Source organism: Chenopodium quinoa, unplaced genomic scaffold (genome assembly GCF_001683475.1).
Source record: "Chenopodium quinoa cultivar QQ74 unplaced genomic scaffold, ASM168347v1, whole genome shotgun sequence".
Lineage (NCBI taxonomy): Eukaryota > Viridiplantae > Streptophyta > Magnoliopsida > Caryophyllales > Amaranthaceae > Chenopodium > Chenopodium quinoa.
The window spans coordinates 1,028,104-1,050,665 of record NW_018743014.1 but is presented as its reverse complement, the minus strand read 5'-3'; the positions used below and the strand labels follow the sequence as shown (position 1 = coordinate 1,050,665).

At 34.5% G+C, this 22,562-nt stretch overlaps 1 protein-coding gene across 1 annotated transcript; it reads left to right on the top strand.

The window, feature by feature from the left end:
- Positions 1-932: 932 nt before the first annotated feature.
- On the top strand, positions 933-3,840 carry LOC110729860 (1-aminocyclopropane-1-carboxylate oxidase-like). The gene is made up of 3 exons (XM_021909647.1): positions 933-1,731; positions 2,610-2,946; positions 3,464-3,840. The coding sequence occupies exons 1-3, from the start codon at positions 1,175-1,177 to the stop codon at positions 3,710-3,712; spliced, it is 1,143 nt and encodes a 380-aa protein (XP_021765339.1). The 5' UTR covers positions 933-1,174; the 3' UTR covers positions 3,713-3,840.
- Positions 3,841-22,562: the final 18,722 nt, after the last annotated feature.

Below are 22,562 nucleotides of genomic sequence, written 5' to 3'. Positions count from 1 at the left end.
TTTGTAATTTTTGTAGCAAGTTGGTATCAGTTTAGCAAGTGATATAAGTTGGTGTCAATAATTGCAAAACTTCACAAAGTTGATGTTAATGATTGTAATTTTGCCTAAGTATACACTGGTTAAACACCAAGCCTTATATTTTGCACATTAGACACCTTCTTTCTTATAACATCTTAATTCTTAAGAGCAACTCCAGTGGTTGTAGCTAAAGACTTACTTGCAATTTTATATAATCCCTATCTACTAGCTTAACCATTGGAGCTACAAAATGCAATTGCCAAGCTCATTTGCTTGAAAAAGTACTTACCAAAAAAGAATAAATAAAATTAAATAAAAAGAAGCTAATTAATTAATTGAGGTTCATTTAAATAGCAAGCTAATAGCTAGCCATTGGAGCTCAATGTAGCTATAATGACAATTAGCTTAAAAGCTTATGTGGCATGACGAGCTAATTTGATAATTAGCTTATCATTGTAGTTGCTCTAATAAAACTCGAATTTCTATTAATCTGAGTACCAATTTGGCAAAGAATCCTATTTTTACACCAATCAAGCAAATGAAACAATTCGACCTTGAGGATTAACGTCGTTGTCTCGTCGACAAATTTCCCTCGGTGGCCCGGTATGATCGATTTGATATTACATCTGAGATCCGACATTGCAACACCCTTTTGATGAACAACAGTGTACTTACAGGTCCATCTCTTACTATATTCATAGATTGAAAGTAGAAAAGCATACTGCAGTTCTTTGGCGCTAACTCTGATTGAAACCTTTGCCCCCTTAAATCAACCTTTTTCTTTCTCATCTTTTTAGTCCTCCAAATTAATCCTTTTATACCCCACCATTTTAACAAAGCTTAGCTAGCTGTAAAGCTTCTATCAATAACAAAATCATAATTAAAATTTCCAAACAATATAAAGTATACCAGTTTAAATAAAACATGATTATATATATTTATTCATTAATGTTTCAGACAATCCCATCATTGCTGTCTATAGTAACTTATGGAATAAAATTTAAAAAAATGGAATTTCATGTAGAATTTATAGGATTATATAGTAGTATTATTGTGATCAAACACAAGCCTATTTCCAACTGAAAAAGAAGAAGAAAAAAAAACTTCTAGCTCTAGCTTCTTCTAGCTTTTCTTTTTGATTTAATTAAAAAAAAAAATGCCAACAATTTCCCCTGAAAGTCACCAAGAGAAAGAAACAAACACCTTCGATTTTCGAGCCCCACCGCCATCTCCAATCGGCTCAAGCCGTCGTGCTTCCTCCGTGGCGAATGATGAGGTCTTAACAGAGTTTCTAGAGCACAGCCTTCGGGTCCCGGACCTTATCCTCCCTGATCGAATCTTCCCAAGACAAAAACCATTCAGGGATATTCCAGAGATTGATTTTCAGGTTCTGAATTCTGCAAAAGATGATTTAGTTTTGAAGATCCGAGATTCTTTGTCGGAAATTGGGTGTTTTCAGGTGATCAATCATGGGATTTCGCCGGAGTTGATCAAGACGGTGGTTAGGCGGGCACGACGGGTGTTTAGAATGTCGCCGGAGAAGAAGAGAATGGCGGTGAGATCGCCGGAGATGGAGTTTGGGTTTGAGGATCAAGTGAGTGGGGAGCAAGAGGAGGTTGTGAATGAGATGGGTGAGGAATTTGTTTGGGGCAGGGGATTTGGTTTTAAGTTAAAAATGGAGGGAATTTGGCCAAATAAGTTTTCAAAATTCAGGTATTTAACGGTCAATCTATGATCTATTTTTTTTTTCATTTTTTGTTTTTGTCTGTTTTCAAGTTGTTTATTTATTTATGCAACAATTAATGTCACCGATGACAAAATTAATGATATTAAGAGACAAAAGAAATTAAAATCATCGTTGTTAGTTTATTAAAAGAAAAAAATGATGAATAATCACTGCGGTTAGTGTATTTTTTTTTTAAATGACAAAATTAACTAATCACCGCGGTTAGTTAATTGAATATGAATACATAAATTTGACAAATTAAGTTTTAATTTAGTCACAAATTGAGGTTCTAAATAGGTTTTTTTTTTTTTTTTTTTTTTTTTTTTTTTTTTTTACAGGGAATTCTAAATAGTTGAGAAATTGTTTAGTCATAAGCAGTATGGAGTACAATGGTTGAATACTACAAATTGCTATTTTTTTTAAAGAAAAATATATTATAAATAGTACAGAAAATATTGTTACTCTGTATTACATTATAATATTTGGAATGATCGCCATTGTATTTAACATACGTTATTAAATCATGAAAATAACTAATAATAAGTTTGCATGCAATATTGAAACCAAAGTTACTTGACATGATTCATGTGATATAGATCCACAGTTTAAGTTATGTTTTTGTGTGTGAGCGTTCGCGTGTAGGGTTTAAAAATCCCCCCCCCCCTATATATTCAATATTCATTACTATATCACTCAATACCATTTTAAAGTGTTAGCAACTAATAATTGAAATTCAAAAGTAAACATCAAATTTTAAATGAACATTTATATTATTATAGATTAAAACTCGTTTCAATCATTTTCTTCCTATCGTTAAAACTCGAGCCAATGGATTGACAAATTGAATGATGTTTATACATTGCAGTGACAAAATGGAGACCTTGGCAACATCAATGGAGAAGATTGCTAAGGAGATAATGTTGATCCTAAATGAAAACTACTCCAATCTACCAAATAGTAATCTGGATGATTGTGTATGCCACATATACAAGCATCCTCATGACGTGTCAGCTGATCAATGCCTTAGCTCCCTTCGATATGACGTCATAAGGATGATGATCAAAAGGTCAGATTATTCCCATGCAGTATCATTGCATGTTTGTGATGGATCTTCTGAGTTTCATGTTTACTCTAAGAAAGGCTGGATTTCTTTCACCCCACTTGAAAATGCCTTGATTGTCACAGCTGGGGATCAACTACAGGTAAATCACACAAACAATACTTTAGCCTTATTGTGGTTATAGCACGTTGATTCAAATATATATGAAACGGGAAAATTATTAGTTGTAGGGAAAACTTGTACACAACAAGTGTATTGTTTATAGCAGACTAAATCATCACCATAATCACATACAATCAATTATGAAAGAGTACCTTTTATACAATGGGGGTGGGGGGGGGGGGGGGGGGGTTGGCTAATAGCCTAATTGACTATGTTTGTTGTGTACTTTACTACTACGAGTCTATGTTACACCCGTTGTATTGGTCATCATGACCAACATTTTTTGACATGGAAGGCCCCTCGTGTCCCTTGAAACATAATCATGACTCAAGGATGTTGCATTGCTTAGATTAATTAGTACCCTTTTGAGCTGTCTAATTTTTTTTTGTGTTCTTAATTAATCATTTCATTGCAATTAGATTAATCATAATTAGTACTATGGTTTTATCTAATGTATTCACTAATCTTTGCATTAATTTGGGTGTATATTATGACAGGCTTGGAGTGGTGGACGTTACAAACAAGTGATAGGAAAACCAATATATACATTTCAAAATAAAGATTGTATATCATTGGCTTTCCTTTGCTCTCCTCCTATTTTATGTAGGAAAAATAACGATGAATTTCATCACCAAGAGAAAAAAGAAAGGATTATTTCACTACGACAACAAGCTCTTTTTGCTATAGTTTTTACAATTGCATGTCAGTTTTTGATCCATTTTTACTGCAAATTATCACATCCATGATTTCTTTCTGTGTTCATTGTGATGTTCTTGATGATTTTTTACTCTAATTACTCGTCTTTTGTGTTGTACTTTTGTGATTATATTATTGGAATTAAGGAGTAATATGATTATTAAACAAGGGCATGAGGCTTTCCTTACAAAACAACGAAGCACATCATAGTTTGTTTTTTTGACATAACACTTTATAAATAAATTCAACGATTTTACCACCAAATGCAATCGAGTTTTTTTGAAAATTCACTAATTACCATTGAGTTTTTCAAAATTCACCAAATGCTGTTGAGTTTTTAAAAATTCACCAAATGCCCTTATTGACTAACAATCTTTAGCTCCGTTAGTCATTAGGGTAAATCATTACTTGTGTCATGATATCATTGATTCTTTTTAATTATTTATTTTCAATTAATAAAAAAAATAACATTTCACCCATCTTCCATCAAAACCCATTGTTAACAGAAGTTTCCTCGGAAAACCCCATTCATCCCAAACTTTGCACGATTTACTTTGAATAATCCCTACTTTCGTTTGTTTTGGGACAATACAAACTTTTATGTAGATTTTCCTCCACCAGTCCTAACCAGAATTGTAACACGTGGCATCATGTGATTGGTTTAAAATAATAATAAAAAAAATCAAATCAAATAAAAAAAAACAACCTCCCTTACCAGCCACCCCCCTCCCCCTAACCCAGCCGGAAACAACTAACCCCAACCCAGCCAGAAACCTCTCCATTCCCCTGCCACCCCATTGAAACAACTCCCCCAAAGCCCCACCCTCAAAACTGCCCCCTCCCCCACACTCGAAAGCACCACGTATCCCCACCCACCGCCCTCGAAACCGCCACATACTCCTACCGCGGCCCGCCCTCGTGAAACCACCCCCTAATATCTCTTGCCGTCAAAACCATTCCCCCCATTGTCGGAATAGAGAGACACTACTAAAATTCGGTGAAATTGAGACCTTTTTTTTACGATCGTCATTAAAACGGTCGCAAAATATGAAATATGCTACCGTTTTTTACGCAGTTGCAATATTGCGACTGTTTTCAAAGCGGCCGCAAATTTGCAATCGTTTTTGGGCTATTAAACGGGCACGAAGGTAAGTGACTGTTTTCTTTTTTCATTTTCATTTTATTTGAAGTAAAAAGGATATTGAAGGAGCAGTTAACCACAACTCCAGTTTTAACCCTAACAGATAGAAGTGGCACATATGATGTTTATAGTGATGCCTCGAAGAATGGTTTAGGGTGTGTTTTAATGCAATATGGAAAGGTAATAGCTTATGCCTCTAGGCAAATGAAACCTTACGAGTTTAATTATCCCACGCATGACCTAGAGCTAGTAGCAATAGTTTTTACACTCAAAATTTGGAGACATTACCAGTATGGTGTAAGGTGTAGAATATACATAGATCACAAAAGTTTGAAATATATATTCACTTAGAAAGAGCTAAACATGTATCAACATAGATGGCTAGAGTTGATAAAGGACTATGATCTAGATATTTAGTGCCATGAAGGAAAGGCTAATGTGGTAGCCGATGCTTTAAGTAGAAAATCTAGTCCCAAAGTGAATGCATTGGTAGTGGCGGGTGAGTTGTGTAGAGAAATTGAAAAGTTGAACTTAGAAATTATTGAAAAAGGTGGAGTAGAAGGAATTCTATACAACATAAGCATCCGGCCAACTGTATTTGATAAGATAAGGGAAAAGAAAATAGGAGATGTTAAATTAGATCGAATTCGGGACAAAATTAGGCAAGTGAAGGCAGTGGATTTTAAAATCTACGAAGATGGAAGTTTGAGGTACAAAGGAAGGTGGTGTGTACCCCAAAGATGTGAGGAGGTGAAAAAGAGATTAATGGCAAAAGGGCACAATACACCATACTCTGCATCCACGAGGATAAGCTCTACAAATATTTAAAGAAGATGTATTGGTGGCTAAGAATGAAGTTACAAAATTTGTATAAGAATGTTTAACCTGCCAAAAGGTTAAAATCGAGCATAAAAGACCTCAAGGGATGGTACAACCTTTAGAAATTCCTATATGGAAGTGGGATTGTATTTCCATGGATTTCTTGACTTGTCTGCCTAAGTCATGAGGAGGGAATGACACGATATGGGTTGTGGTTGATAGGCTTACAAAATTTGCAGTGTTTATACTAATGTAGGAGACTTGGAAGATGGAGCAACTTCCAAAGACTTACATTAAACACATGGTAAGACTACATGGGGTTCCAATAGATATTGTGTTTGACAGAGATTCTAGGTTTCTTTTGAAATTCTAGAAAAGCCTGAAAAAAAAAAACTATGGTACTACGCTAAAGATGAGTACAGCCTTTCACTCGGGGCTGTTAAACTGAAAGAACGATTCAAACTTTAGAGGATATGTTTCAAGCCTATGTGACTGATTTTTAAGGAGGATGGGAATATAATTTAGACTTGATAGATTTCTCTTACAATAATAGTTACCACACTAGCATTGGGATGGCACCATTTAAAGCTTTGTATGGCAGGAAGTGCAGTAGTCCATTGTGTTTGAACAACATTAGTGAAACAGTGGCCTTAGGACCGCAAATGATTGAAGATACTATGGAAAAAGTGAGTGTAATTCAAGATAAGATTCAAGTTGTGCAGGATAGACATAAGAGCTACGCGGATTTGAAGTAGGTGGTAAGGTGTTATTGAAAGTCTCACCAATGAAAGGAGTGATGAGATTCGAGAAAAAGGGAAAGTTGAGTCCAAAATATATTGGACCGTATGAGATATTGCAGAGAATAGGCAAAGTTGCATACAAATTGGCATTGCCAATGGATTTGAACAAAGTACATGATGTTTTTCATGTTTCTCAATTGAGAAGATATATCCCGAATAAATCACATGATTTGCAACCCGAGACCATAGAGTTAGACCAAAGCTTATTTAACTTATGAGGAAAGACCTGTTAAGATCCTTGATAAAAAGGTGAGAAAGACACGCAACAAAGGTGTTGATCTAGTGAAAGTATTGTGGTCTAATCAACAATATGAAGAAGCTACTTGGGAAGCTAAAACTGAAATGAGAAAGAATTACCTGGAATTATTTGAGGTACGTACGTAGAGTTACGGGGTCGTAACTTGTTTTCTTTAAGAGAGGTAGAATGCGGTAGAATTTTGCGCTTTTTCCCCATTTTTACTTCAATTTTGTGCATTTTTGCACAATTCGAAGCAAGTTTGCTTTGAAAAGTAAGAATGGTAAGAAGTAGACTCCTAAAAGAGTACAACAATAATGAAAAGTTTGGCCAAAATAAGCAAAAATATACTTAAATGAGTGTAAAACCTTCAATTTATTTATCCTCAGTTTCGGGACAAAACTTCTTTTAAGGGAGGTACATTGTAATACTCCGTATTTTTATACAAGTTATAAATTATTTTATATTTATAAAGCGTATTTTAAATTAAATTTTATATATTTATAAAAATACTTAAATATTTTAAATTAGGGCAATTTTTTATATGTAAATATGATTTGGAAAAATAATTTAATTTTAAGATTTCTTAAGTTGAATTGTTTCAAATTAGAAATAAAGAGTCTTAAACCAAGTAGGTAAGGGTATTTTAGAAAAGATAAAAATTTAAGGGTTTTAAGCAAATCTATATAAACCCACTCATGGACAAACAAATCAGTTGCCCAGAGTTGTAGTTTTCAAGTGGTAACTTTTCTCTTTTCTTTTATTTTTTCCAAGATTCAATTTTTATTTTATGCCTTGATGTTTAATATAAAAAAAAGGGGGATTAAGTACCACGACAGCAGGTGGTCAACAGCCCCACCCACGCCGGCCACCGCCACCACCAGACGTCTGGCAGCGGCGGCAAGCTGCGCCACCCTCTGCTGCTGTGGAACAGTTCTTAATAAAAAATAATTCTAATATTTTCTTTCTTAATTTTAAGGTAATTTTAGAAAATAACACCTCAAAAAACCCAAATTTTGATTATAACACCACAAAAAAAAAAAAACCTTTATTATAACACCACAAAAAAAACCAAAAAAAGGGTTTCACCACCATTTAACTTTGTCATCCAAAAAAAACCGTTAAGTGGGCCCCACACAGTACACGTGTCAATCAACTATTGGATTAAAAAAACCATAAAATTAAAAAAAAAAAAACTTTAAAATAATAAAGAAAACCCCCTCCCAGCCCCTCCCCCACTGGACGACCTCCCCCCAACTAGAAACCACCAGCCCCCCTCCCCTCCCCGCCCCCAATTCCACCGAAACACAACCTGTAGCCCCCGAAACCACCCAGCGGCCCTCGAAATCCACTCCAGAGCCCCTTAAACCCACCCCATAGCCACCTAAAACCCACCTCACCTACCTCCTTACAGCCACAAACCACCCCCAAAGTGCCTCCTCTCCATTTCGCCCACCCTAAAACATTCCCTACCACGGCCGTCACCCCAACCCAGCCCCCATCGCTGTCTCCCCGACCTGAAACCGTCGCCGACCCACCCAGACCCAGGCCTTGACCGCCGAGTGTTTTTAATTTGTTGTGGTCGTGATTTGCGGTGATAAGGCAGGGTTAGGGTGGTTTTCGGGGAGGGGGAAGGGAGGGTTTCACCGGTTTTGGTGGGGCAGGAGTGCCGGCGGCTTGGGTTAGGCAGTCGGCGGTGGGGGACAGGTGGTGCAGGTGGTGGGGTGGGCGCGCTGGGTTAGGTTGTTTAGGTTTTTTTTTTCTTTTTTTTATATATATTTTTAAATTTTTTTAAAACCAATAGTATAGTGACACGTGTTTTTTATCCAATAAATAATTGACACATGTACAATGTGGGGCCCACTATTGATTTTTTGGATGGAAAAGTTAAGTGGCAGTGAAACCAATTGTTTGATTTTTTTTTTGGTGTTATAATCAAAGTTTTTTTTTTTTTTTTTTTGGTGTTATAATCAAAATCGTCGTGACAATTTTTGGGTGTTATTTTCTAATTGTACCTAATTTTAATTATTGATTTTGTTTATAATTTTAGATTTTTAAATATATTGATTGTTGGGATATTTGATGATGATTTTATGATTAAAGATTCAATTTTTATTGTGGGAAATTGAAGTAATAATTTTCAGATTATTTGATTGTTTTAAAAGCTCCAAATTGAAACCCTAAGTACTTAATTGATGGAATTTCATTTCTAGATTGATTATATACATAAGGAAGCATTCAAATATTGTTTTAAAGGCCAATTTTCAGATTATATAGATTGTTATTTATTGATGGAAATTTGTTGGTAGTGCTACTAATTTAAGTTTGATGATTGAGGATTAATTACCCATTAATGGAAGAGAATTATGGACATAGAAAGATAATTTTCAAAGATATTGATATGATTTGGTAATCTCCATTGTAGGAGACTACGAGTTAAGTGATTTCTTGGTATTGGCGACCCTACATTCATATACAAGGTACGTACACGTATAGGATTATTTTGTACGTGGACTATCATGCTGGGAATTATTTAATTATGTATCAAGTATTAGTATTATGCTAGAATTGGATTGAAATTATGAATTGTGATTGGAATTATGTTTTTTGATGGATTATTGTGGTTCTAAGCATGAATGGTTGGATATGAATTATGTATGAGGCTTGATACATGTTGTGAATGGACCATGAATTTATTTATGAGTATGAGTAGGAGCATGTTTAATTAAATTAAATGTTTTCATGGGTTTGGAATATTGAAAAGGAGTTTTGGCATGGTTCATATAATTTTTATAAGTGCTTTTATGCACGAGGTAAGGAGCTATTAACAAAAGGTCATGTTATTGAGCACCTACGGACACGAGGTGAATTCTTATTAAGGTGTTTATACACTGAGGGATAAGAATTGAGGTGCTTATGCATTTAAGGTGTTTCTACACCGAGGTAGTTTAAAGGATTCCACATAAATATTGTTTGGTCACTAGTTATTCAAGATTAATTAATTTAGTTGCCTGGATGATTGTGTTGAATATGTTGATGATTGATTGGCGTTGGATTTATGTTTGTTTATAAGTCTCATCGAATATTAAAATGTAAACAAGTAAAGTGAAAGAGGATACACATTAAAACTCTTGAAATGTATATACCTTGAGTATAAACATATGGCGAGAGTTATGTGACTTTATATTTGATCATAACTTCTACATAGAGTATAGGACATTGTACTTTTCTATTTATTATTATGCTCAGGGACGTCGCCACATACGAGTGGCCAAGTTTGATACTAGCACGATTAGCGCCCATGGTAGTCCCCTTTTAGGGGCAGGTTTAGATGGGAAACACGTTCGATGCGTTATCCAATCACTAATTAAATTGGAATAAATTGATGTAAATATTGTGTGTGATTTGTGTGCTTGGAAAACAGGTAAAAGTGTGTGGAATTGCTAGGTTTATTATGTTAGTGTGATGTCCTATTATGCTCATGTACTCGGCTTTGCTGATACGTGGTTTGTTGTGTTTCTTGGCCTTGTTTTTCCTTGGCCTTGTGATGACCCAATTTGGTGAGAAGATACTACAGGATAGAGGACTTGCAAGTAGCATCATGGATTCATGTTGGGGTATAGTGCAGAGAGCTATATGCATTCTTTATTCTGTTATTTGCTTAGTTCATGAATTCTTCAATTGATCTTCGCATACTTTATTGTTTAATGATTTGGTTTGGGCCGTAATGATTCCAAGTTGTAAGATTTAAAGTTTAATTGCTTTGACAAGTTTGGTTTTAATTATTGGAAAAATTGCTTTAAATAATACAAACTTTACCCCGTCTGCTAAAAACAAGTTGAACTTTTGTTTATTTCAGAATGATGCAAACTTTAGTGGTACTCCGCTTTAAACAAGTTATGACCGGTTATTAACTTGATTAACAGGTTATATGGACACGTGTCATTGTTTGATTAGTTTGAAAATTTTATTTGTTTTTAAATTTTTTTTAGTTTTTAAAAACCACCACATTCCAGCGCTCCACCAACACCGCCAACCACCTCACAAACCACGTCTCCTGGTCCCTGACCCCTTTCTTCCTCTCCCTGAGCTCCGGCGACCGACCTCTCTTAGCTTCCCCTCCCTAAATGTCGGCCATGACCAATCTTAACCCGCGCAAAAAGCCTGCAACCCACCTGAACCGTACCGCCCCAATACCCCACCACAAAACTCCATTGTACGGAAACCCTCCTGAAAACCACCGCACAACTCGATTCCCCACCCTAAACACCAGAATATTACCATATCCACCTTGAAACCGAACCATACCCACCTCGTTGTTGTTGTTATGCGGATTTGCGACTTTGATTGTTGGGATGTGATGCGATTTTTGGTGATGGGGAAGGCACGGGGATGGGATCGGCGCCGGTGCTGTGGGAGGGGAGATCTAGGTGCGGCCGGCGCTGGGTTGACTGGTTGCCGGGGAAGAGGAAAGGGTGGCTGGTGGTGGAGGTGGGTAATTTTTTTTTTATTTTAAGATTTTAATTATTAATTAACCATAATTAAAGTTTTAATTAAGAGTTAATTAGATTATTAAACGAATTTATTGAAAATTTTAACCGGTTATTCAGGTTGTAGGTAAAATAACTTGTTTAAAGTGGACACCCCCCAAAGGTCGTATTATTCTGAAATAAACAAAAGTTCAACTTGTTTTTAGCGGATGGGGTAAAGTTCGTATTATTTAAAGCAATTTTTCCTTAACTATTTAAGTTTGGCAGTTTTAGACTAAAAGATTGAGTTTTAAATTCCATTGTGTAACTTTGGTAGTTTTCTAACATTAACCGATTCACGGTGGCGGTAACGCCTTATTAATTTCCTAATAATATTTTATTAAGGTGTTTGGAGTAGGGGGGAAAATATTTAGGGTGTTACAGAACCAAACAAATCTAATTTCATATCAAGTGTCACTTTATAAGGTTAAATTATACTGTAAATATTCTCTCCATATTTATTAAAGTGAAATGTTTTGTTACGGATTTTTAGGAAATATAGCTGAATTTATTAAAATAATAGGTAAGTCGGGTATGAGTAAGAATAAAAAAAATAAGAAAAAAAAAATCAGAAGTGGGGTATGGTAAGAATAACAAATTAGAGATAATAGGTAAGTGTAGTATGAGTATGAATAATAAATAAAAAAAAAATAGAGAGAATTTTCTAAAAAAGAAAACGTTTCACTTTAAATTATATGGGCGGAAAAGGAAAACGTCTCACTTAAATAAATACGGAGGAAAAAAAAAAACCTTTAAAGCATTGGTTTCGACCATAAAAATTTGACTTTGAAAAGGAAGAGAGGAGAGAAAGACAGGCAAACGACGAGCAGTGAAGAGGAGAGAGAAAGAGAAACGTGATAGGAGAAGTGAAGGGGGAGGGACTGGGGTTAAGGTTAGAGCCTTAGAGGAGAGAGGAGAGAGGAGAGAGAAGAGAGGAAAGAGGAAATGAGAGGAAGAGAGAGAAAGTGAGTGGAGGGGATAAGAGGAGAGAAATCCTTAGAGGTTTAGAGTGAAACGAATGAAGAATCTCTATTTAGGATTTTAGCTTTTCTACATATTAGCATGTGTACGTGCTAATGCACGGGTTTTTAATTTCACCATAATGAAAACATGTTTTAAAAAAATAGTGTCAATATAATAATGATATAAAAATAATATTTGTATTATCTTTATTCTTGATTTTTGATACATGAATCATGAAAAGTGGAATAACGTCAAAAATATGTCTATACGATAATTTTTTTTAAGAAAAAATTCGATTTTTAACCCCTTCTCTCTATTATTTGATTTTAATTCACATATTATTTTCTATAATTTAAGAGACTTGATTTTTCCTCAGTATAATACCTTCATTTTTTTTCCTCCATAATTTCGATTCTACCGTTTTTTCATGTTTTTTGTTTAAGTTTTTATTTTTGTGGAGATTATTTTGAATTGCAGACTATGGTGTGAAAAAAATTAGGAAATTTTGACTTTTACAAAAAAAAAAAAAAAAAAAAAAAAACACAAAATTATTTTTTACCACCAAAACTTCTAAAAGTTTTACTTTACCACCAAAAAAAATCTAAAAATTATTTTTCACCACCTATCGTAAAGATAAACATTAGGTCTAACGGAATTTTAAAAAAAATTCTTTGATTTTTCATGTTAAAAACACTCTTTTAAGGTTTTGGGGGTCATTTTGGATCTAAAGGAACCGATTTGAGGCCAGAACTGAAAAAAATTACCGCAAATGTCTTGCCTACTAAAATTACCTCGGTTTGCATGATACACGCAAATCGAGATATTTTTTATGTTTTTTTTTTCAATTTTGACCTTAAATCGGAACCTATAAGTCCAAAATGACTCCCTAAACCTCTATAATCCTCAGATAATTAGTTGCCTAATATACAATGAATTTTGAATCGAATTACCATTTTTTTCTCATTATTTATTGTGAATTTGTAAAATTTGTCGTTTATTGTGATAGTAAGAATAGTCGGAACAAATTTTTTCCCATTACAAACTATGGAAATTGTTGCTTTTTAAAGGGAATATATATGGCATTATTAGTGGCCCAAAATTATGATAATTTGTTGACATGACTATAATTTGCTGGTATGAATTTGGAGCTAGCCGTTAGTGATGTGATGACGTGGCTTTATGAGAGAAGAGTATTGCTGGTTTTCCCCTCTCATTAAAGCAACTTTTGATTACTAATATAGATTTTTAAAAAGGGGGATTTTTCACCAAATGCTGAAGTTTACAAAAAATTACCAAATGCCACAAAGAATTCCTAAATTTACCAAATGTCACTGAGGTTTATTATAATTCGCAGCGTGCCACTGAGGTTTAGTACAATATCACCAAATGTTATTTCCGTTAGTTAACCGTCAATGTCCGTTAATTGACCGTTAGTTGACCCTACCACTTTCCACGTGTCACCTTATGATTGGTCTATTTTTTTAAAAAAGGGATTTTTCACCAAAGATCACTGAGGTTTGCGAAAATTCACCAAATGCCACAAAGAATTCCTAAATTCACCAAATGTCACTGAGGTTTAGTATAATTCGCAGCGTGCCACTGAGGTTTAGTACAATATCACCAAATGTCATTTCCGTTAGTTGACCGTCAATGTCCGTTAATTGACCGTTAGTTGACCCCACCACTTGCCACGTGTTACCTTCTGATTGGTCCCGTTTTTAAAAAAAATAAACAAAAATTTAAAAAAAATATATTTTAAAAAAAACCAAAAAAATAAAAAAATAAAAAAAATAATAAAAAAAAAAAACAGAATACCACCTAAACCCGAGCCACCACCCCCTCTTTACCGTCGAACCCCGGAACCCTGCCGCCCCCGAAGCAAGGTCTCCCTCTCCCCCTCCCCTCCTCTTTCCCGTCGCGAAACCACCCTAAACCCTTTTTCGATTTCCGACCAAACCCACCCAAACCCCCTTTTCGATTTCCGGCCAATCCCACCACCCACGATTTCGAGCCCCCCTTCCTCCCCTATTCCCGATTTCGAGCCCCCTTCCTCCTTATTCCGATTTCGAAAAAGGGAGGGGAAGTAATAATTTATTCATGAGTAGATATAAATAGTATAGGTATTATCTTATTAATATCACAACAATTATTATGCTTTAGTAGGACACACATAGATATTATCATATTAACATCTACATCCATATGAGCATCCAATTTACAATAGATTTTTAATCCTATATGAAAACATCACATGAATGATATATCATACATCAAAAAAGATTATAAGCTATTTATAAAATATGCTACTTATAAAAAATATGTTTTTTAAGATAAGATTTAACATTCAAGCAAAAAAAGAAAAAAAAAAATCTATAATTTTATCAATAATCTGGGACATTACCGTGGCACAAAACTTGTAATAAATAAATAAATATTACAATCTCAACTATATTCAAAATTAATTATCATTTGAAATTTACTTGAGCATAATAAAATTGTGCTTGCATTGTCTAGTTGTCTAAACTAACTCAAGCTCTAAAATAACAATTTAAGTTGATTTAATACAATAACTTAAAATAATCCCAAGCTAAGTTTCGTTTATTTTTTAATAATCCGAACTTTATACCCCATTAAATTTTATCACTCCTAAGTGACTTGGAATCGGATGATAAGATTAACCTTGCTGACATGAGATTATTTGCACACGTATCGTGATTAGTCAACAATTAAAACAAAATAAAATAAAAAGAAAAATTAAGGAAAAAAAACCACTAGCCACACCCCCCCACCCACGCCCATCTCTACCCTTTCCCTCCCCCCTGCACTGGTCGCCGCCTAAACCCCTCTTCCCCTGGCGCAGCCCTAACCACCCTCCCTTTCCTCTATAACCACCGTAACCCCTCCCCTCGAAAAACCCTTAAAGCAACTCTTCGACTGCCTAAACACCCAGCCGTACCTCCCCAACCCCCGAAACCCTAGGCGGGGGAAGGGAGAGGGGGTCAGGGCGATGGATGGTGTGGGGGCAGGGGGTCGAGATGGGCGTGGGTGGCAGGGAGTGGTTAGGCTGGATGGCTGGTGGTTTTCTTTTTTTCTTTTTTCTTTTATTTTTTAACCAATCATAGGCCGACAAGTATCTGGTAACTTGTTATATCAAATTGGATGACCGATTGGGAGCAATAGGAGTGGATTGGGTATAAAGTTCAGATTATTAAAAAATAAACGAAAGTTGGGATTATCTTGGGCGGAAGGAGCAAAGTTCGGATTATTCCCTACAATTTTTCCTTATCTAAATTAAGCTGACACTATCCAAACAACTTGTTTGACACCGCTATAATCAGACCGCAAAATGAAAAAAAGAAATACTTATCCCTAAACCAACTTAAGAGAATAGTTGACAAGTTATTTGTAATTGGTTTAAGTAGTACGAGCTATATATTTTTTTTTCTTTCAAAGACAAGTAGTACGAGCTATAATTTTTCTCTCACTTTTTTTTTTTTTTTTTTTTTTTGGTTGAGGAATTAGGCTAGATTAAAAGCAGAAATACAAAGTTTTCAAAGGCTGTAGCCATACAACATTTTAATTTTATTCTTGAAAAGTTCAAAGACTTCAAACTAATAATAACTTCCATGATTTGATAGCTTCAAACCTAATAAGGCTCTTTTCTTTTCTTGCCTTGAACGTAGAGGGATATTCACAGTCAATAACCTTCTAGGTAAAGGTGGGCACCGTGTCGGGCCGTGCCGCCGCGGGCCACGTGCTCTGACGGGCCGTGCCTGAAAAGACGTTTCGTGCCGTGCCGCCCAAAGTCACAGGCCAGCCCACGACACGGCACGGCCCACGTGCCATTCGGGCTCATGCCGTGCTGGCCTGCGTGCTAGCCTGGTGGGTTGGCCTGCTGGTCTGGCACGCTGCTGGTTTGCGGGCTGGCCTGCTGCCTTCCTTTTCTCTTTTTTTTTTTTTTTAATAATTTATTTATTTACTAATAGTTTATAACTTATAATCTAATATTATTATTTTTCTAAAATAAATTAATTTTAATATTTATGTTTTATTATTTTTTATATTTAATATTTAAATTTATATATTTAGTTTATGCTATTACTTTATAGTTTAATACTTTAATGTATATAATTTATTACATTTATTTTTGTATTATTAATTATTATAATTCTATTTTTTTTATATTAATTTACGAATTATAACTTAACGAAAAAAAGGCAAATTGGACTTTGGATGTGAATAATGCATACTTCATATTATTATTACTTGAAAAAATTGTACAATGATAATAATGATAAAAAATTAAAAATCGTACAAGGATATTAAACAAAAATTGGATAATGATAAAAATCGTAAAATGATAATATTGATAATGATAAAAATCGTACAATATACAAAAATTAGCTATTCTTCTTCTTATTCTTCTTGTGCGTCTTCGTCTTCGTCTTCGGCTTCATGGTCATCGGCTAGTTGCATAGATTGGGAACTAGCCGAACCCGAACGGTCGGAAGCAGAAGTTCCTTCATCGTTGTCGTTGTCGTCGGAAGAACGGTCTTGTGACCGATTTTCCGCATCCAACCAATTCTTTGAAACACACGCACATTTCAAGTGTTTCGGGTTTTAGACTTGTTTTTCTATCGTCTAAAACCCTCCCGGATGCGCTGAAAGCTCGTTCGGAGGCAACGGAGGAGACTTGGATACTAAGAATGTCTCGTGCCATTGCCGCCAAAGTTGGATGCTTCGTGCTTTGTTGTTTCCACCATGCAAGGAGGTCGAGGCTTTTTATCTCATCGTCGTCCATGCCCTTGGTGAAGTCGTAACTTAGGTACATTTGCAACTCCGAGACATCGTTTTGCGTTCTCCTTATTGATGAATCACCTGAAAACTTTGAAATCAAGTTATTAGTAGCTTGTGAAAATAAAAGTTTTTTATTTCATAAACTCTATATAAAACAAAAAACTAATCCTTCACATTACTCTTATAATTGTCTACATCATCGTCAAGAAGCATGCATTGAAAGTAAATGTCAACTAACATAAATGTGTTTGCATACTTTTGCCTAGGATCTAATATGGAAGCAAAAATATAAATCAAAGGAATTTCACTATAATATTTACGCCACTTTGTTTCCATTGCTGGAAGATACTGATCATAATCACTTTGATTGCGATGATCAGCGAAAAGTTGGGCGAGTAAACATCCATTTGAAAGAAAGTTTTGAGCACAAGGATTATAAACAGAAAAAAAAAAACAATACGTCATGTTATATAATAACTGTAAAAATTGTATATATCGTTCACATTTAGCCCAATCATCCTCATATAGAGCATTGTTTGAAAATTTTTGGTTGTAAAAAATTGTCAACGGATTCTTGTACTCAATTGTGTTGGTTAATGTCATAAGCAAACACATCTAGTATGAAGTGCATCACCATCTAATATTACATCGGTCAAGTTTTGTTTGACATAATTAGCAGTATATGTCATTGCAGTTGCATTGTCAAATCTCATTGACATCATTTTATCTCGAAGGTTGTATTCATTTATTGCTTCCATTAAATGGTGAGAAATGTTAATGCCGGTGTGGGGGTATTACAACATTTTGAAATGGATTATTCGTTTTTGTAACAACCATTGATCATCTACCCAATGGCAAGTCACACATAAATAATGATATTTATAACCACTATCCCAAGAATCGGCAGTCAAAGACACTCTACAGTTAAGGTTACTCAATTTGGCTTGTAACCGCATTTTGTACTCTAGGAAGTTTTTCATGGCGGCGAAACGAACGGTTTTCCTAGAGATTCTTTTATGTTGGGGTTGTAATGCTTTCTTAATGTAAGTGTTAAATGGGTCACTTTCGGAGAAAAGAAAAGGTTGCTCGGCGTGTACTATCATTTTCCCTAGTTCATCCCTATCCCTCTCATAGTTGTAGGTAAAGCCGTGTGGATGGAATTGGGAAATTTTTGGCTGGGTTGGATCACTAGCTGGTTTTGCACAACTTTTCACGTGTCTACCTAGTGTCCCGTCCCCGATGTGGATTTTTCCGAGAATGAATGACCACATGTTTTACATTTTGCTCTTAGGTGGTCTCTACTTAGGAGGAAATAACGCCATATCTCACTTTTGCGGCTTTTGACAAGTACCATCTCACTCTCAGTTAACCGTTCCTCATGTGTGTTTGGGAATTGAGTGTTTGTAGAATCGGGGGTTTGTTGGTTAGTAGTAGAACCGGAGGCATTTATGGTTTGTTGGCTACCTTGGCTAGAATAAAAATTTTGTGTGTCAAAGTAATTTGGTGGGAATTGACAGAATTGTGGAAATTGGTTTGGTGGTGGAAATTAGTTTGGTGGTGGAAATTCGGGCATATTGCAGGGTTGAAAACCAGAAGTACCATCGTGTCTAAATTGTTCAAAGCCTAGGGGGATGTTACCGGGGTCATTGGTTGGAATGGCCGGATTCGGAATTAGGGGGCTCGTTGGATTAGGTGATTCCCTAGAACTACTACCACGGACAAGTTGGCCTTTCCCCTTCCCCCTAGATGATGGGTTGTTCGATGCCATAATTAACAATAATAATAATAATTAATAACAACAATTTTAACAATAATAATAACAATAATAATAATTAATAACAATAATTGTAATAATAAAAATAACAACAATAATAATTAATAACAATAATTGTAATAATAAAAATAACAGCAATAAAAGTTAATAACAACAATTTTAACAATAATAATAACAATAATAATAATTAATAACAACAAATATAACAATAACAATAACAACAATAATAATTACTAACAATACTTGTAATAATAACAATAACAACAATAATAAATTGAAGATTAGTTTAGATCTTACAACCGTGCTTCAACGCTTTCCATTAATTACGATTACGAACTTTTAATTTTTTCCGATATTAGGATTATTTATGTACTCAACTTTTATCCATCTATACTCAACTTATTTTTATTTATGTTATTCAAGTACTTATACAACTATATTTACTAAGTAATAATACGTTTTTTTTAATTATAAATAGAAATATTGACCTAGTTTAAAAATAACTTTATTTGAATATTGAATCTGGTCAACCCGGCCAAAATTCAGCCAAAACACGAAAAGGATCTAAATTACTGAATCAGCCTTATCTTAAGCAAACCGAACTTAATCGAATCAAAATCAACCCGACCCATAGTCATTCGATTCGAAATTAACCTGATCAATTCTGTTTTGAACCCGATTCGAATTTATCCGAATCGGATATTATACGACTTAAAGTTGACATGACCCAAACCCGACCCTAACTCGATAGTTCTTGACCAGAAATTGGCCCAATTCGAAAGTGACCCAACCTGACTCGAGGCGGGTTAAAGGATAATTTTAACCTGAACATACCCGACCCGAACATATCCGACCCATCGTGTGTCAACCCAAACTCCATCCAGTTTTCCGAATTAACACCTCTACTTGTAAATTGCAATATTTCTTGGTAGAAACCCTAGAATGAAGGGATTTTCAATGATTATGACGATGAAAATGAACATTCTATCTATAATTTTGAAAATTTGACGTCAGAAAAAAGAGATTGCACAATGTTCTTTATAGAAGCGGTGTTCATTCTATGCATTTTCGTTGGAATATTTGCATCAAATAGTTAGTGGTTAGTTAACTCCTAATTAGTTTGTATTAGTGAAGTCATAAAGTAGTGGGTGTAGTGGGTTTATGTTAGGCATGATAAGTTAATGATTATGGAATCATGTTTCTTACTTTCAGCTTAATTTTGCACTACATATGTTGCTATTTATTACTTTTTTAAAGGATTGAATGTAAGTTGTATTATCCTCTCCTCTCCTCTCTCTCATCTGCATTCTAATTTCAACATATTATACAGGACTTTACTTCAAGTTGATAGCGATAATGGTAAAATGTGAGTCACACTGATGAAATCCATCTCTAATTTCCAAAAATTTGTTGTTGGATTTAGCTACCGACGGAAACTAAAACTTTTAGAAAATACAATAAATTAAGATATAACTAAATAACTAATTTCACTTGACTCTTACTCATGTAAATATGATTTACACATACAAGAAGCTAAAAAGATAACCCAGTTACTTCGTCTCTCCTTGGTTGTGTTCTCAAAAGAAAATTCGACTCTGAAGCTTCTGTTCAGCAGTTCCTTTAAAGGAAGTAATAACCATCTTTCTTGATTTATTCTTCTCATTTGGTCATTAGTCATCATGTCTTGTAGTATGCTCGTTCCACCTTAGGTACATCATCACATAGTTCATTTCCCTCTTCAGAACCTGGTTCCACCTTAGGTACATCATCTAATAAAAGCTAAAAAGTTTTTATGTTTTTTGAAGTTTTGATGATGACACAAGCAAGCTTATATGGTTAATAAAAAAAAATCTCCACCGATAGCCTGAAGCCATCAGTAAAAATATAATTTTTTTTTTAAAAAACAATGATTTTATCGATGGACAAAAGCCATCAATAAATATATACCGATAGCCTTTGGTATTTCTAAATATTTCGATGGCTATATTAACCATTGATAAATTACATTTTTACCGATGGTTTTTAGTGGCCATCGGTATTTTCCATCGGTAAATGAGTGTATTCTTGTAGTGACATAAGGATCAACAGTTTGATTTTGTTTTGTTTATTTTGGAAGGACTTAAGTATAGACTGTTGTAAAATATTTTGTGACATGAATGTGTGAATTGTATTGATAATCTTGGTTGATATTTATAGCCTACAAAAGATAATATGATCAATATAAAACTCTATCATATGTAAACTTTCCTAATTTTAGACAATATCAAATTACCATAAATATATCTTATGCCAACTAATCAAATCTTTTCATAAACTTATCATATATCTTAATACCCCCCCACGAGTTAGAGCATGGTGAGGATCAAGAATACCCAACTTGGACAAAAGATAATCAAATTGACGTTTACCAAGAGCTTTTGTAAAAAAGCCTGCCAATTGAGATTCAATAGTGACATACGAAGGTGTAAAAATTCCTTCTGTCATTGCATCACAAACAAAATGACAATCAATTTCGATGTGTTTGGTTGTTCATGAAACGCTGGATTTCTAGAAATATGTAAAGTTAATTGACTTTCACAAAACAACGAAATTGCCTTAGGATGATGAACTCTAAGACTTAATAATAAACCTTTTAACCACTTCAATTCACAAGTCGTTGGTAAGCTGCTGGATTTGTCATTAATGCACCATCCGCGTGGCCTAAGCGGTGGTTTTGTTTAATCGGGAACTCGCACAACTTCGCATCTGACAAGCTGACCTCTGCGATTATATCAAGTGTGTATTTTCTTTGGCATATAAACAACCCTGTCATGTTACGAGCAACCTTAAAGCCAAGAAAATAGTTTAAAGAATCAAGATCTTTCATTTTAAAACAATCACCCAAATAAACTTTGAAAGCACGTAACTCAATAGAATCGTTTATGGAAATAATCAAATCGACAACATAAACCAACATATTAATATGAACAAATTTATTAAACAAAGAATAATCAGAGTAGGATTGAAGAAACACATACCCTTTTAAAGCTGTGACAAATTTTGCAAACAACACCTCGGAGCTTGCTTAAACCATACGAAGATCTTCTCAAACGACACACTAAATTCATATTTAAACTGTTGAAACAGGGAGGTAATTTCATGTATTATACTCGGTATTTTTATACATTTAATAATTTATTTTATATTTATAAAGCGTATTTTTAAGCTAATTTATATTTATAAAAATAAATAAATAATTTAATTGGGGCAATATTTTGTATTTAAAAAATATTATTTTAAAAGGATAGACAGTTTTAGGTTTCCTAAGCCATTTTAAATTAGAAGTAAGGAGTTTTAATTCAACTAAGTAAGGGTATTTTGGGAAAAGCTCAAATTTAAGGGTTTAAAAACAAAGTTGGAGATTTCCAAAGGTACATTCTCTTCTCTTCTCTATTTTTCTCCAAGACTCAATATTTGAAGATTCAATTTTTATAGTTTAAGTTTGAGAAAAAAAATAAATAAATAAACCTTGAATGCCGCACACCCCACACGCAACAAGGTGATCAGCAACACCACCCGAGCCAGCCTCCGCCACCACCGTCGCAAGGCAGCTGTCGCAACGAGCGATAGGCGGCGCCACCGCCCCTACTGTTGTTGCTACTGCCGTGTTATATAATTTTTTTTTCTTTTCTCTCTTTGATTTTAATAATCATGTTATGTAATTTCAAATTTTATTTATGAATATTGTTGGGATATTTGGATGATGTTTTCAAGAAGAAAGAATTGATTTTGATGTGGGTAATTGATGTAGAAATTTTCAGAATATGTAATTGAACTTAATAAGCCCCAAATTTAAACCCTAA